The following is a 17,875-nucleotide window of genomic DNA, read 5'->3' on the forward strand; positions in this document are numbered from 1 at the left end:
TGATGGTCTATGGCTATCAACATGTACTAAATATCATATCTCTATGCATATTTTAAGTCCATGGATTTTATCACTCGTCCTAATCATGAATCTATCTCTCGACAGCAATTCACAACCTGCAAATCTATGCTAAAGTTAGATACTCTTCAACATAGAATAATAAACCATGATAAAATCAAATACTCGTATAAATCAAACTCAATTCGTCCAAATATTCAATCACACAAACATGTTTCGGGGTTCGGATCCCCTAAATTCCATCAAAATAAAGGTTTAGCTACTACAATTCATAATAAAATTCAATCTAACAAAGTTTTCACATAAAAATCCAGAAATTTCAAATAGGAAAGACTCCCAATGAGAAGAATAAGTCTTCAATCTTCAGCAGCCACCTCCGCCTCAATTCTCCGTGTATCGAACCCTTGAAAAGTCTGAAAATATTCTATATATAGTTCCCCTCAGAGTCCTTTCCAAATAAAACTCTCGGAAAATTTTTTTCCAAAATTATGCGCGGGCGCTTGGTCTGTTATTTTCTACCGACCGAGCGCTGGGAAATCCACCAAATTTCTGCTCGTTTCCTTGAGCACGAGCTCGGTCTGCTGTTTTCCACCGATCGAGCGCTCCACTTCCTTCAAACTTTATGCCTTTTCTTTTCATGCCTGTGCTCGGTCTGCTAAATCCTGCAGACCGAGCACACCCCCTTATGAATCCCAAAATTAGGTTTTTTCTCATTTTCCTTCCAAATTAATCATAAATCAATAGGAGTAAACAAAACACACAGAAATACACTAAAATGCAACAAGACTAAATTAAAATAAACAAAATGACACAAAACTAATGCTAAACACATAAAAATCAAGCAATAAAATACGCAAAAACGACTCTTATCAACCTCCCCACACTAACCTTTTGCTTGCCCTCAAGCAAAAAAGATGACAAAATAGAATGCAAACATAACACAAAACACCACCACTATGGATAAACTCATATTTTCCAAGCCTCAGAAAATTCATTTCAAAACATAAACATTCACAGAACCTAGTATGCAAAACACACAAAATAGATAGCATGCATTACACAACACACAACAAAAGACGCAGAAAAAATGCAAGAAAACACAAAAGACACCCTCCCCAAACTAGAAACAAGCATGGTCCTCAATGCTACACAGACGAAAAATGAACCTAAAAGCATGGAGAAAAAAAAACAGAATCTAGTATGCAAAACACACAAAATAAAACAAAATAAAACTAAAACAAACACTCCCCTGATCATTGGTCCTCATCGTCGCCATCGGCATCGTCATCTGAATCATCAGGCAGATTATGGCGGAGAGCAGTGTACTGGAAATGGAATGGAGGTGGATATGGTGGTGGAGTAGGATAGGCCGTAGGGTCCAACCCGGCATGAGAGAGTAACCCTCGAAGCATAGCGTTCTGCGACTCCAATTGGGCAAAAGTGACGTTTTGGAACTCATTTTGATATTGAACCCAGACATACAATTCATTGGTCGTCTCGGTAACAGGGTGATGACTGGGCATTGGTTTTGGTACATGCCTCGAAGATATACCGGCCCCAGAACTTGCCTGCCCATGCGATGTAAACTCCTGCAATTTGAAATTTTGCTTTGTCTTCACAAGTGAATTGTCCACATCCTGCATTGGATGTTGTCATTCCTCATCGTCTCGCACTACAACTCCATCTTGCACACAAAGTGCGGAAACAATAGACGGAAAAAATATGCCAATATTCGGTGAACGGATGGACGTGTACAACTCTTTGTTGATAAGTTTGCCTGCATTGATGGGTCAGTGTTCGTGTAGGGCAAACAACAAAAATGCCCTGCTCATCACCACGATGTGCGTGTGGGTTATCAGCATCATCCTGTGAGTGAGAAACGCATACCACAATGCCGGTTCCATTCTCAAAAACTTTTCTTTAAACGAAAAAATTTTTACCGAGTCCTTCCAAATGTTTCCATCAAATCACAATTCAGCAGAGACAAGATTATAATCCGGGTTATACTTAAATGCTTGAAATTGGCTATCATCAACCTCCGGTGTTTGCAATAAATCATTAATAGTTTCAGGGTCAAAAGAGACAAACTTACCCCTCACAAAAGCTTTGTTATATGTACGTTCAGGGGCGTTCGCATAGAATTCCCGTACCAAAGGTACGACTGCCGCTGGAGGTTGGCGGCAGAACTCGGTCCATCCTCGCTCAGTGATGCCGAGGGCGATAGTGAGGTTCTCAGATAGATCTATTACTCTCTCAGGAATCGGAGTCTAGTTGATCTTTGCGTCTTCATATCTTGCTTTCGCCTCCACTGAGACAAACTTGCCATCGATAATGGTGGAGGATGAAGAAGAGGCACGAGAGGTGGCAATCTTTGCTTTCTTAGGACCCATCTTAAACGAAATTAGGGAAATTAAAAAGAGGTACCTATGAATTCGATGGGAAGAAGTCAGAAATAGGGATGAGAGGAGGAGTCGTAGGGTTTAGAGTGAGAGAAAGAACGAGAAATAATGAAAGGGGAAAGGGGATCGGGCCTTTTAATATCTGTATATGCGCGATGCGCTCGGTCTGCTATTTTTAGCAGACCGAGCGCATATCCGATTTAGAAAAACAGAGATTTGGGGTATTGTTGGGCGCTCGGTCTGCTGAATTTTGCTGACCGAGCGCACCCCCATTTTAGCAAAACAGTAAGTTGAAAGAATTTTGGGCGCTCGGTCTGCAGGATTTTGCAGCCCGAGCGCACCCCATTTTGAATTTTTTTTTTCAAAATCAAACGAAAATAAAAATGATAAAACTTAAAAAAACTGAAGAGTGAAAAGTTTAAAGCAAAATAAATTAAAATAAAAGAGAGCTAAGAGAGTAGTTTTCAATTTATAGTCTAGAGCTCGACTGTTCTCCTCCCCAAACTAGTCTTGGTCAGTCAGTGTGGTGATGACTGGCGTTGAGTCGACATCACCCCCCACATAGTGCTTCAGCCTCTGAGCATTGATAGTGAAAGACTCATTTCTTGCATCCTTTATTTCAATGGCCCCCGATGGATACACCTTAGTGATTTTGTAAGGACCGGACCACCTAGACTTTAACTTCCCAGGAAAGAGCCTCAGCCTGGAGTTAAAAAAAATAACTGCTTCTCCTTCCTTAAATTCTCTTTGGTGAATGCGTCTGTCATGTATTCTCTTGGTCATTTCTTTGTATGACACCGCCATATCATATGCTTGATATTGAAATTCCTCTAATTGGTTCAGCTCAAGCAATCTCTTCTCACCTACAGCAGCAAATTCAAAATTTAATGCTTTGATAGCCCAATATTCTCTATGCTCTAACTCAACTGGCAAATGGCATGTCTTACCAAACAACAGTCTATATGGGGAGGTGCCTATAGGAGTCTTAAAAGCAGTTCTGTAGGCCCATAATGCATCATCAAGTCGAAGTGCCCAATCCTTTCTATTTGTACTCACACTTTTTTTTTCTAAAATTTGCTTAATTTCTCGATTGGACACTTATACTTGGCCACTCGTTTGGGGATGATAAGCTGTAGAAACTTTGTGCTTGACACCATATTTCTTCAAAAAAATTTCGAAGAGTTTGTTGCAAAAGTGGGTGCCACCATCACTAATAATTGCACGGGGTGTACCAAACCGATTAAAAATGTTTTTCTTTAAAAATTTTGTGACCACCAGTGCATCATTAGTTACACAAGCTTCTGCTTCTACCCATTTAGAAACATAATCGACAGCGACCAAAATGTATTTTTTTGTAAAAGAGTTTGGAAATGGTCCCATGAAGTCGATTCCCCACACATCAAATATCTCACATTCAATAATATTATTCAATGGCATTTCATGACGATTTGAGATATTACCTGTTTGCTGACATCGATCACACTCAAAGACAAAATACCGCGCATCTTTAAAAAGATTGGGCCAATAAAACCCACATTCAAGTACCTTAACTGCCGTCTTTATTGGCTCAGCATGGCTGCCTACCTCATGGTCATGACAATGACTGAGGATACTTTTCATCTCTCCTTCTGCCACACATCTCCAGATCATAGAGTAAGCACAAATTTTAAACAAGAAAGGTTTTTCCCAAAAATAATGCTTTACATCTGACAGAAACTTTTTCTTTTGATGAAAATACAAGTTATGTGGGAGTGTGCCCGTGACCAAGTAATTTGAAAAATTATCATACCAAGGGGAGTTTTCTATGAAAAACAACTTTTCATCAGGGAACCAATCATCTATGTCCTCAATATCATTCTATGCACAATCAAGAATGCATTCTAGTCTAGACAGGTGATTAGCTACAACATTTTCTACTCATTTTTTATCCTTTATCTCTAAGTCAAATTATTGTAAGAGCAGGATCAACCTAATAAACCTAGGTTTTTCATCTTTCTTAGACAATAGGTGTCTTATTGCAGAATGATCAGTGTATACAGTGATTTTTGAAAGTACAAGGTATGAATGAAACTTTTCAAGTGCAAAAACTACAGCTAGAAACTCCTTTTCATTAATAGCATAATTCAATTGAGCCTCATTCAAGGTTTTTCTAGCATAGTAAATAGTACGGAATACCTTGTCTACCCTCTGGCCAAGTATAGCTCCAACAGCCGAGTCGCTGGCGTCACACATCACCTCAAATGGAAGATCCCAATCTGGCGAGATCAGCACTGGTGCAATCACCAATCTTTCTCATAGAAATTCAAACGCCTGTAAACAATTGGAATCAAAATTAAAAGGTGTATCTTTCATCAATAAAGAAGACAAAGGTTTTTCAATTTTTGAAAAATCTTTAATGAATCGCCGATAAAACCCGGCATGGCCTAAAAAACTTCTGACTTCCTTGATTGTTGTCGGTGGAGGTAAATTCTGAATGAATTGCACCTTGGCCTTGTCCACCTCGATTCCCTGCTCAGATATTCGGTGCCCTAAGACAATACCTTCGGTCACCATAAAGTGGCACTTTTCCCAGTTGAGTACCAAGTTCTTCTCCTCACATCTCATCAAAACATTATTCAGATTATTCAGACATGCATCAAAAGACTGACCAAAAATGGAAAAATCATCCATGAATATTTCTAGAAAATTTTCAGCCATATCATGAAATATAGCAGTCATGCATCTCTGAAAAGTTTTAGGAGCATTACAAAGACAAAAAGGCATACGTCTATAGGCAAACATGAAAGAGTGGGTGTCCTGCTAGCCAACTTGTGGCTGAGGGCCTTTATGACTCTATTTGTAAATAATCTTTATTTAATATAATTTAAACTTTTTATTGGCATTTACTTTATTTTTTGTCATATTGTTATGATTGTGACGTACTATATGATGTTTAGATAAAGACCTTGAATATACTAGAGTTCATGTAAGATGCGATAGTGAATATGGATGACTATTATGAAACACATCTCATAATCACTGTATATTCTAAACTTGTTCCTAGTCAATTGAGCCGTCTGTAATGAGGATAAGGATCGCTCAATATTGAGACTAGCATTTGCAATGCCGAGTACTACGTTTCATTGGTATGGAACATGGAGATGTTCAAAGCATGCTAATGGATATTCATTGGATGAATGATCGAACTACCCTATTCGGACTTTCCAAGTTGTTCTCACTTATTGAGAGGATAAGTCCGTGGTTTTGGTTGTACATCATTAGTCCTTACTACTTGAAACATCATGGAGACTCTATATGCTAGTACTGTACTTTGACTCATTTACGACTCCATGAGGGTCATCAGGTGTCGAGATTGGGTACAGTTACAACACATATAGGAGTCAATGCTTTGTTGTCAAGGATTCACCACACGCTTACGAGTGTGGATATCCTATGCGATCTGAGAAGATATTAGTGTGACAAATCTCTGGCCAGATTACATGATGTGCTTAAGGTTACTTGGTTTCCTAGTTGCACATGCGATGTCACTATTTGATCTTCTAGATGTATTGCTTAGTTATCGAATCTCGAACGACTCTTGATATACCAATGGTTGTTGATTCGATCGGGATATTTGGATGAAGGGACCGTACTGTGCGCTAACCGAAACCCACTAGTTCTTGCAGGCACTATCAGTGATATCTAGGGAATCATGGGGCTATGTTGCTAGACGCTCTTACCATGATTCGATGGGCAAGTCGGAAATTGTTGTTCTAAGTAACAAGGAGTTGTGAGTCCACGGCTAGTTGTATCCCTGAACCATTGAGGGTCACACAAGTAATGGATTTATAATCCCCGTTGAAAGATTTAAATTTAGCAATCGAGAAGTAGGACTTCTTATTGATGAATAGAGGGAGTGAGATTTCCTAAATTGACATGGGGATGCCATTTTTGGAATCCACTGAATTCGGATTCAGTAAATTTATCTTGACTTTAAAATATGTAGAAAAGATTTCTGTACACATTGGTAAAATTGGTTTATCAATTTGAGTCACGATGAATTTTATATTAATTTCTGAACATACGGGCTTTGCTTGTCAGGCTTGAACTTATGACTAACGGGTCCTAAGCTGTTAGCAGCCCATGTTATAAATAAGTTATTCCTGTACAAAAATAAAAGAACACGGATCATTTTTTCGAAAACCTAGAGAGTTTTCTCCCTAGGGTTGGCCGACCCCTCTGTCTCCCATTCTCGAAAATTGCAATCTGCAATTTTCGAAAATTGAAGTTTGATTTAATAGATCAGATCTGTTAATTTCTCTTCGTAGAAACTTTTGATAGACTTTCTAGTGCAGTCTATCAGAGGGTTTTAGATTTCTGTTCGTGGACCTGATTCAGGAGTTGATCGAGGCATCGGTTCCTGGGATATACAAGAAGAGCAGATTTATCTGTTGGAGTCTATAACCTCAAGTTGAGACTTGAGAGGTAAAATTTAATTCTATTTTATTTTACATAACTGTTTTAATCGTAAGGATCTGGCACCCTATGATCTGGAATCGTTCCAGATATAAAAATTAAAATTTTAAACCTTCCGCTGTCATTGGTATCAGATCTGACAGATCCGAGAACGTGTTCCAACAGTGGCGTCAGAGACAGGTTGTTCTCCGATCTTACGATTAAAATTATATCGATTGTACATAGCCTCGGTTTTTCAGAAAAACAGAACGAAAAAAAAAATTTGGGGCTGCACGCAGATGGTCTGCGCGCAGCTGGGCCGTGTACGGCGGCCTAGTAGCTGGGTTGGGCCCCCGATGGTCGAGGGGGCTACTCGGGATCGTCCCGGGCAGCCCAAAAAATTATATTTTATTTTATTTTATTTGAAATTATGAATTTCGGCCCGGTAACGATTATTGGGCCAGTTTTTGGCCCGATCAAGAAATAGTTTCGATTGGTCCACGAGAAAATGAGTCAAAATTGTTTGAACCCAGAATTTTTAAGAGAATTAATTTTTTGGATAAATTTGAATTTTTGGAATATTTATAAATTTAATCCAATAAATTAAATTTTATGAAAAATTATTTATTTTGGTACAATTGATAATAAAATATGATTTTATATAAAAAATAAGATTTTAAGTATAAAATATGTTTTTATGGATAAATTAGATAAAATATGATGATATATATATATAATGGAATTTTCTGTATAAAATATGATTTTATCTGTTTAAATATATTGCCATTTGGAATTGCATGTTATTCAATCATTTAATTGAATTAAATAATTGGATAAAAGGATGATCGATTACCATGACCAATTTTTTAGGTGTATGCTAGGTTGTTTACATTTGGTTCTTATTATTGTTGTTGGGTATTATTATTAATGGGCTTGTATTATGGCCCAATTTGATTTGTCATTTATAATGAAAGTGGGCCTGGTTTATGATCCGTTCCCATCCTTAAAATATGTATCCCCTACTTGTCATCGAAATTTATTGTAAATTTATTAGACATAGTGGGAGATAAAGATTTGAAGATGATGGTGGGCCCAGCGGACGATGATAAAGACCGAAAAAATGTAAATTGGAAGCTCAATGTAATAGGATTGCATTGCATACTTGCATATCACCTAGGATTGGATATAGACTCGTGATTGGCAACCACGGGTCGACTAGATCTAGGCACCGATCATCCTTTATTTAATATTTGATATTATTGTTGTTTGCATATTTAAACTAAATTGCATGAATCCTGCAAGCATACAAACTAGTTAAATGATGAGACAATTTTTTAAAAATTAAAATCCCTCATTTTAAATATGATTTAAAATAAATATCAAGTTTAACAAAAGGGAAATTAAATATAGTTTAAATATTCCTACCTTCCATCAACTATCAATGCATGGTGGATGCTACCCGCGGCCGTGGTCCGTCTCATATTATTGGGGGGGGGGGGGGGCGTTCGTCGAAAAGCTGTGCATTGAGTAGACAATTGTTGTAAGTTGGGTGGAACTCCCATGAGATCGACTCATATTATTGGGGGTCCACATGGCGACCGTCCATCACAAATTAATATTGATGGGTCAACTTGACATGTTACTATAAACGGCGTCATATTATTGGGCCCTTTATTGGATATGAGGTAAAAACATTGAGGTTGCTCTAGCAGCAATTGGACTCTACCTTTTTAAAACTATAATTGGATGATTTTATTCGGAACTATAATTTGTAAAATGGGCTCCATGATCCTACTAAAGAAAATGGTTTTCTCGTTTTCACTAGAGGATGATGAAATCGTTAAAATAGTGGGAGAGTAATTCATAAAATTAAACTTGCCTTATTTTATGTCTAAGTAAATTAATTAAACAATCACTGATTATTTTTTGTTATCTTTTCAGTATATCATTATGATGAATTCGAGTAATCCACTGTTTTCTATTCTCGAACAAAACAAACTTATTGGCGCAAACTATATGGAATGGTTCCGTAAATTGAAGATTGTCCTATGCTCAGAGAAGATTTTCTACGTGCTAGAAAAATCTCCTCTGAAGGAAGCACCGGCTGATGTGAGTCCGGAAGAGTTGGCCAAACTTGATAAATGGTGGGACCATGATATCAAGGCCAAATGCTACATGCAAGCTTCTATGTCTGATGAACTCCAGAGGCAATTTGAGGATGCCGTGAATGCTGCTGACATACACATGCACCTCAAGGATCTTTTTGGGGCTCAATCGAGAGCTGAGAGGTACTCCACTGTCAAAGAGCTGATGATGTGCCGCATGCGAGAAGGGGATTCGGTCTGTGAACATGGGGTACGCATGATTTGGCTCATTGAAAAATTGGTGACCCTCGAGTTGACGTTGGAGCACGAACTGTGTGTGGACTTATGGCTTCTTTCTCTTCCTCCATCGTTTGACGGTTTTGTGGTGAACTTCAATATGAACAAGCTAGAGGCCACCCTTGAAGAGATGGTCAATATGCTTGTCACTTATGAGGCCACATTCAAGAAGGATAAATCGGTTCTCTTGGTGGGCTCTTCTTCTTCTGCTAAGAAGGGGCCAAGTGCAAAGGATAAGAAATGTTCTGCCCCTCCCAAGAAAACTGGGCCCAAGAAGTAGAACAAGACCAAATCTTCTAACATGGACAAGTCTGAAGATGTTTGTCATCACTGAAAGAAACCCGGTCACTGGAAACGTAACTGCAAGGAATATCTCGAGCAGTTGCAAACTGCGAAGGGTATGTTTTATATTGAAATAAATGTTTCACTTAATACTACTTCTTGGGTATTGGATATCGGATGTGGATCTCACATTTGCAATGATTTTCAGGTGATGTCAAGAAGTCGTAAGCTGAGGATGGGTGAGACCTAGTTGAGGCTCGGGAATGGTTCCAGAGTTGAGGCAAAAGCTGTGGGAGATGTTTGTTTAATTTTGCAGAACAATTTTAAGTTATTTCTGAGAGATGTTTTATTTGTGCCAGATTTGGTTAAAAACATTATTTCTGTTTCTATGCTTGGTAGAGATGATTTTTCTTGCAATTTTGTGAATGTGATTTGCAATATTTACAAGAATGAATGTTTGATTGGATGTGGACAACTTGAAAACGATCTATATAACTTAAAATTAAAAGACGTACCAGTTAATTATGTTGATAAACCGGCAACAACAATGAAAAGGAAAAACGATAGTCAAAACCCAGCAAACCTTTGGCATGCTAGGCTAGGTCATATTTCCTCACGGATGATGAACAAGCTAGTAGGAGAGGGCATGTTTGATATGTCAGATATAAACTCTCTCTACCTACTTGTGAGTCTTTCCTGAAAGGAAAAATGACTAAAACACCTTTTAATGGAAAGCCTGAGCGTAGTCAAAATCTATTGGATCTGATCCATACAGATGTTTGCGGCCCATTTAGTATTGGTACTAAATTTGGTCACACCTACTTTATTACCTTTACTGATGATTATTCTAAGTATGGGTATTTATATTTAATGAAATATAAGTTTGAATCATTTGAAAAGTTCAAAGAATTCAAGACTGAAGTAGAAAATCAACTAGGTAAAAGTATTAAAACACTTCGATTTGATCGAGGCGGTGAATACTTGAGTACCGAGTTTTTAGACTATCTAAAAGAAAATGGAATTCTTTCTCAGTGGACTCCTCCTGCCACACCTCAGCTTATTAGTAATAGCAGAGCGTCGTAATCGAACTCTGTTGGACATGTTTCGATCTATGATGAGCTTCACTGAGCTCCCACCTTCGTTTTGGGGCTATGCACTTGAAACAGCGGTGTTGTTGTTAAACAATGTCCATACTAAAGTAGTGAATAAAACTCCATACAAATTATGGACTGGCAAAACTCCGAAGTATTCGTAATTGAGGATTTGGGGATGTCCTGCTTACGTGAAGCAGACAGTGATAGATAAGTTGGACAGTCGATCCACCTTATGTTATTTTGTAGGGTATCCAAAGAATTCGATCGGATATTACTTCTATCATCCTACTGAAACAAAAGTGTTTGTTTTTAGGAAGGCCACCTTCCTTGAGAAGGAGTTCTCACTTGATAGAAAAGGCAAAATGATGGAACTCGAAGAAGTTCAAGAAGAACCCAAAATACAAAATAACAACCCTACACCTCAGGAACCAATAAATGACACGCCAAATCTTAGAAAATCCGAAAGGGCTTCTAGACCTCCTGTTCGACTTAATCTCCTACTTGAAGGGGATCAAAGTGAACCTGACATTGGATGTGATTCAAGAAACTACAAGGAGGCAATTTCTGATGCCGATTCGAATTTATGGCTTGAAGTCATGCAATCTAAAATAGACTCCATGCATGCAAACCAAGTTTGGTCTTTAGTAGATCCTCCCGATGGAATTGTTCCTATAGGGTGTAAATGGATCTACAAGAGAAAACTTGGGCCTGATGGTAAGATGCTAATCTACAAGGCACGATTGGTCGCAAACGTTTATACACAAAGACAAGGTGTTGACTATGATGAAACTTTTTCACCAGTCGCAATGTTCAAGTCCATAAGAATCCTAATTGCCATAGCAATATGGTATGACTATGAGATATGACAAATGGATGTAAAGACTGCGTTCCTTAATAGAAACATTAAGGAAGATATCTATATGATGCAGCCCGAGGGATTCACATCCATGGGAAGCGATCATAAGGTATGCAAGCTTCAAAGATCAATCTATGGTCTCAAACAGGCATCAAGAAGTTGGAACCAAAAATTTGATGAAACAATAAAGGAATTTGGTTTCATCAAGAACCCGGAGGAACCATGCGTGTACAAGAAAGTAGTTAAGGATGCTGTGACATTCTTAGTGCTTTATGTTGATGACATCCTAGTCATTGGGAATGATGTAGGGATGCTACGATCAACAAAGATATGGTTATCAGGTAAATTTTCGATAAAGGACTTGGGTGAGGCATCTTATATTCTTGGAATACAGATCTATAGAGATAAGTCTAAGAGAATGATATGACTCACTCAAGCGACCTACATCGACACCATATTGAAGAGGTTCTCTATGAATGAGTCCAAGAGAGGACATCTATCTATGTGTCATGTAGTTTCTCTATCCAAGTCTATGTCTCCCAAGACTGACGAAGATATAGAGAAAATGACACACATACCATATGCGTCAGCTATAGATAGTATCATGTATGGGATGATATCTACCAGACCTGATGTAGCCTTTGCTCTGAGTGTCACGAGCAGATATCAGGCCAACCCTGGCCAAATGCATTGGAAAGCTATGAAGGATATTCTTAAGTACTTGAAAAGGACTAAGAATATATTCATTGTTTATGGGGGAGGAGAATTGAAATTGGAAGGCTATACCGATTCTAGCTTCCAAAGCAACTTGGATGACTCAAAATCAACCTCTGGATTTGTATTCATGCTCAATGGCGGTGCTGTCTCTTGGAAAAGTTCCAAGCAGGACACCACAGCGGATTACACCACTGAGGCAGAGTACATTTCAGCATCAGCTGCTGCTAAAGAGGCCGTTTGGATGAGGAATTTCATCCAAGAGTTGGGGGTTCATTCCTGAAGCTGTTGGTCCAGTCCCGGTGTACTGTGACAACACTGGTGCCATTGCTCAGGCAAAGGAACCAAGGTCTCATCAAAGATCCAAACACATACTGAGGAAATACCACACCATCCGGGAGATCGTGGAAAGAGGAGACATCATTGTCGAGAGAGTGGCCTCTGCAGACAATATCGCTGATCCACTTACTAAGCCCTTGCCAGGACCCTTGTTTGACAAACATCGCGAAGCAATGGGACTACGTAGTATGACTAGTTGGCTTTAGGGCAAGTGGGAGATTGAAATAGTGGGTGCCCTGCTAGCCAACTTTTGCCTGAGGGCCTTTATGACTCTATTTGTAAACAATCTTTGTTTAATATAATTTACACTCTTTATTGGCATTTACTTTATCTTTTGTCATATTGTTATGATTGTGACGTACTATATGATGTTTAGATAAAAACCTTGAATATACTAGAGTGCATGTAAGATGTGATAGTGAATATGGATGACTATCATGAAACACATCTTATAATCACTGTATATTCTAAACCTGTTCCTAGTCAAGTTGAGCCGTCTGTAATGAGGATAAGGATCGCTCGATATTGAGACTAACATTTGCGATGTCGAGTACCACGTTTCATTGGTATGGAACATGGAGATGTTCAAAGAATGCAAATGGATATACATTGGATGAATGATCAAACTACCATATTTGGACTTTCCAAGTGGTTCTCACTTATTGAGTGGATAAGTCTTTGGTTTTGGTTGTACACCATTAGTCCTTACTACTTGAAACATCATGGAGACTCTATATGCTAGTACTGTACTTTGACTCATTTACCGACTCCATGAAGGTCATCAGGTGTCGAGATTGGGTACAGTTACGACACATATAGGAGTCAATGCTTTATTTTCAAGGATTCACCACACGCTTACGAGTGTGGATATCCTATGCGATCTGAGGAGATATTAGTGTGACGAATCTCTGTCCAGAGTACATGTTGTGCATAAGGTTACTTGGTTTCCTAGTTGCACATTCAATGTCACTATTTGATCTTCAAGATGTATTGCATAGTTATCGAATCCCGAATGACTCTCGATATACCAATGGTTGTTGATTCGATCGGGATATTTGGATGAAGGGGCCGTACTGTACGCTAACCGAAACCCAACTGTTCTTGCAGGCACTACCAGTGATACCTAGGGAATCATGGGAAGATTTTGCTAGGCACTCTTACCATGATTCGATGGGAAAATCGGAAATTGTTATTCCGAGTCACAAGGAGTTGTGAGTCTACGACTAGCTGTATCCCTGAACCATTGAGGGTCACACAAGTAATGGATTTCTAATTCCCGTTGAGAGAGTTAAATTTAATGAGTTAAATTTAGCAAACGAGAAGTAGGACTTCTTATTGATGAATAGAGGGAGTGACATTTCCTAAATTGACATGGGGATGCCATTTTTGGAAATCACTGAATTCGGATTCAGTAAATTTATCTTGACTTTAAAATATGCAGAAAAGGTTTCTGTACACATTAGTAAAATTGTTTTATCAATTTGAGTCACGATGAATTTTATATTAATTTCTGAACATACGAGCTTTGCTTGTCAGGCTTGAACTTATGACTAACGGACCCTAAGCTTATAACAGCCCATGTTATAAATAAATTATTCCACTACAGAAATTAAAGAACACAACTCATTTTTTCAAAAACCTAGAGAGTTTTCTCCCTAGGGTTGGCCGACCCCTTTGTCTCCCATTCTCGAAAATTCAGTCTGCAATTTTTGAAAATTACAGTCTAATTTAACAGATCAGATCTGTTAATCTCTATTCATAGAAACTTCATATAGACTTTCTAGTGTAGTTTATCAGAGGGTTTTAGATTTCTGTTCCTGGACCAGATTCAGGAGTTGATCGAGGCATCGGTTCCTGGGATATACAAGAAAAGCAGATTTATCTGTTGGAGTCCATAACCTCAAGTTGAGACTTGAGAGGTAAAATTTAATTCAGTTTATTTTACATAATTGTTTTAATCATAAGGATCTGGCACCCTATGATCTGGAATCGTTCCAGATCTAAAAATTAAAATTTTAAACCTTTCGCTGCCATAGGTATCAGATCTGACAGATCCGAGAACGTGTTCTAACAAAACATAGCATATGGGCAAGTAAAAGTTGTTTTATCCTGATATTCAGGTGCAATCCCAGTTTGATTGTATCCTGAGTACCCATCTAAAAAGCAATAAAATATCATACCCAGCAAGCCTTTCTAGCATTTGGTCAATGAAGGGGAGGGGAAAATGGTCTTTACGGGTTGCGTCATTCAATCTCCTATAATCTATACACACACGCCAACCTGTAACTATCCTAGTATGTATCAACTCATTTTGCTCATTCTTAATGACAGTTATCCCCCATTTTTTTAGTACACATTGAACTGGACTCACCCATGCACTATCAAAAATGGGATAAATAATACCTGCATCTAGAAGTTTTCGTTTTCGCTTTCACCACTTCTTGCATCTTGGGATTTAACCTCCTGTGTGGTTGGACCAAGGGGTTGATGCTCTCTTCCATTAGGATTTTATGCATGCAGATGGAAGGATTAATGCATTTGATATCTGCTACCTTTCAGGCAAATACACTCTTGTGATTTTTTAGAACATCCAGCAATCTGGCCTCCATTTCACCTGTCAAAGAAGAAGAAATTATGACAGGTAAATTTTCATTCTCACCTAAAAATACATATTTAAGATGAGCTGGTAGTGGTTTCAATTCAACAGTTGGTGGTTCTTCAAGACTTGGTTTCTGGAGGACTAAGTCCTTCCGGTCACCAAGATCTTCGAGTCTGAGCTTGCCACCTTTTTGCCATGACTGGTTATCATTCAAGTAAGCAGTCATCTCTTCTATTACTTCATTGATTTCTTCCTCATGAGGTGGAGATACAAGTGCAGCTTCTAATGGTTCCTGAAATGTATCCTGCACATAATCATACAAAAGTGAGTCCACAACATCAATTTGAAAACACTCTTCATTACTTTGTGAAAATTTAAGATCATTAAACACATCAAAAGAGATTTTCTCCTCTCCCACTCTCAGAAGTAATTCTCCCTTTTGGACATCGATGAGTGCTTTCCCTGTCGCCAGAAAAGGTCTTCCCAGAATAAGTGGCATGTCCAAGGTTTCCTCCATATCAAATACCACAAAATCCACCGAGAAGATGAATTTGCCGACTTTCACCAGCACATCTTCTATTATCCCTCTTGGATATTTGATAGACATGTCCGCCAATTGCAATGAAATCCTGGTGGATTTCGGCTCTCCCAAGCTCAGTTTCCTGAAAACAGAATATGGAATTAATTTTATGCTAGCACCGAAATCACACAAAGCCTTATGAAATTGTACATCATTAATAACACAAGGAATAGAGAAAATCCCTGGATCTTTTTGCTTCGGTGGGATCTTGTTCTGAACTAATGCTGACCAATTTTTTGTTAGACTGATCATTGCATGCTCCTCCAATTTTCTCTTGTTGGAGAGAATCTCATTCAAGAACTTAGCATAGCTAGGCGTTTGCATCAATGCATCGGCGAAGGGGATGTTTATATTAAATTTCTTGAATACTTCTAGAAATTTGGCAAACTAAGAGTCTAGCTTGGCCTTCTTGAGAGCTGCAGGAAAAGGTGGCAGAATAACAATATTCGACTCTGATGTGGGTGGTTGTGTAGAAGTAGAAGACTTATGCAGTTTTCTATAATACAGCTGGTTCAGAGTCTTTCTCGCCTTCGATTCTCTTTTCACTTCTTAATTCAATAGCCTTGACCTGCTCCTTTGGATTATTTTCCGTGTCACTTGGCAAGGTACCCAGCTCTTTGCTGGACATCTCTTTAGCTAACTGCCCTATTTGATTTTCCAAATTATTAATCGATGCATCCTGATTCTGCATTCTGGTCTCAGTGGATGATATGAACTTCTGCATCATCTGTTCCATGCTTGACTTCTCCTCCTGATGTTGTTTTCCATGGTTCTGATTCCCATATGGCCTATTGTTCTGTCCTCCCCACGAAAAATTTGGATGATGTTTCCACCCTGGATTGTATGTATTTGATAATGGATAATTCCTAGGGCGGTTTTGATTCCCTACATTGTTTACCATTCCTCCCTCTGGTTGATATGATGGATTGCCTTTCTGACAATATTTCGTGAAGTGTTCAGCACCACATTTCTCACACCACACTTTCTGAATACGCATCGCAGACTGCCCTAGAGTTAACTCTTCAATCCTCTTATTCATGACTTCAAGCTGAGCTGCTAATGAGGTGAATGCATCAACTTGATGCATTCCTGCAGGTCTCCTAGCTACATTCCTGTCAGATTGAGGGTGATAGCTACTGGATTACATCTTCTCAATTAACTCATATCCATCTTCCGGTGATTTTGGTAACAAATTGCCACCTGGAGTTGCATCTAACATGGTGCGATTTGAGTGAGGAAGACCATAATAAAAAGTTTGTGCCACAAGACCGTCTGGTAATTGGTGGTGTGGGCATCTCCTCAATAGATCTTTGTAGCGCTCCCAAGCTTCATATAGTGTTTCCTGCTCTCTTGAGCAAAAGTGGTGATGTCAGCTCTTAACTTCATCGATTTGGATGGTGGGAAGTATTTGGTGAGAAAAGTTTTGCGAGATCATCCCAAGTGGTGATCGAACCTGCAGGTAGATTTGTTAGCCATGCTTTAGCTTTATCTCTTAACGAAAAATGAAATAAATGCAAACGAATAGCGTCATCAGAAACTCCCTGCATCTTGAAAGTGTCACAGATTTCTAGAAAATTTTTCAGGTGAGCATATGGGTCATCGATTGTCATCCCACCAAACTGGACTGTGTTTTGCACCATTTGAATGATAGCAGGCTTTATTCCAAACTAATTTGCTGCTATGGTTGGCCTGATGATGCTTGGTCTGGCATTTTCGATAGATGGCATAGCACTATCCAGCATTGACCTGTAGATAGGTGGTGCATTATTCTCAGCTTTTCCATCTCAACGTAGTCGTTCTTGTTCTGCCATTTCTTCTTTTTGTTGCATTCTTATCCTGCGAAAAGTTCTTTCAATTTCTGGATCAAAAGGCAAGAGTTCTGCTTCGGGTGCATGTTGCATGCACTGCAAGAGAATCCTGCAGTTCACAGATGAAACTAGTGATTAAAATTGAAGTAGAAAAAATTAAATAAGAAAAATCAAAGTAATCAATAGTCCCCGGCAACGGTGCCAAAAACTTGATCGAGCAAATACCAACACTTAAAATCAATATAAATATTTCATTTTTATGCTCAAAATTATAGCAAGTGCACGATTCAAGTTATAATAAAGTGTACTGAGTACGAGTATCGTCCTCAGGAACTATGTCACAATAATTAAATTATTTTATTTCTCTACCT

General features: G+C 38.6%; 2 protein-coding genes and 1 non-coding gene across 3 annotated transcripts; 1 reads left to right on the forward strand and 2 right to left on the reverse strand.

The window, feature by feature from the left end:
* Positions 1–2,921: 2,921 nt before the first annotated feature.
* On the reverse strand, positions 2,922–15,018 carry LOC140862792 (uncharacterized). The gene is made up of 4 exons (XM_073265827.1): positions 14,921–15,018; positions 4,473–4,704; positions 3,878–4,274; positions 2,922–3,280 (listed from the first exon to the last, which is right to left on the reverse strand). Exons 1-4 carry the CDS (start codon positions 15,016–15,018, stop codon positions 2,922–2,924), a joined length of 1,086 nt encoding a protein of 361 aa, XP_073121928.1.
* A 54-nt stretch (positions 15,019–15,072) lies between these two features.
* On the reverse strand, positions 15,073–16,020 carry LOC140862793 (uncharacterized). Its single transcript, XM_073265828.1, has 2 exons — positions 15,177–16,020; positions 15,073–15,131 (listed from the first exon to the last, which is right to left on the reverse strand). The coding sequence occupies exons 1-2, from the start codon at positions 16,018–16,020 to the stop codon at positions 15,073–15,075; spliced, it is 903 nt and encodes a 300-aa protein (XP_073121929.1).
* A 953-nt stretch (positions 16,021–16,973) lies between these two features.
* On the forward strand, positions 16,974–17,079 carry LOC140870128 (small nucleolar RNA R71). Its single transcript, XR_012147106.1, has one exon. It is a non-coding gene; the product is annotated as a small nucleolar RNA R71 (small nucleolar RNA).
* Positions 17,080–17,875: the final 796 nt, after the last annotated feature.

Source organism: Henckelia pumila, chromosome 4 (genome assembly GCF_033568475.1).
Source record: "Henckelia pumila isolate YLH828 chromosome 4, ASM3356847v2, whole genome shotgun sequence".
In the NCBI taxonomy this organism is placed as follows: domain Eukaryota; kingdom Viridiplantae; phylum Streptophyta; class Magnoliopsida; order Lamiales; family Gesneriaceae; genus Henckelia; species Henckelia pumila.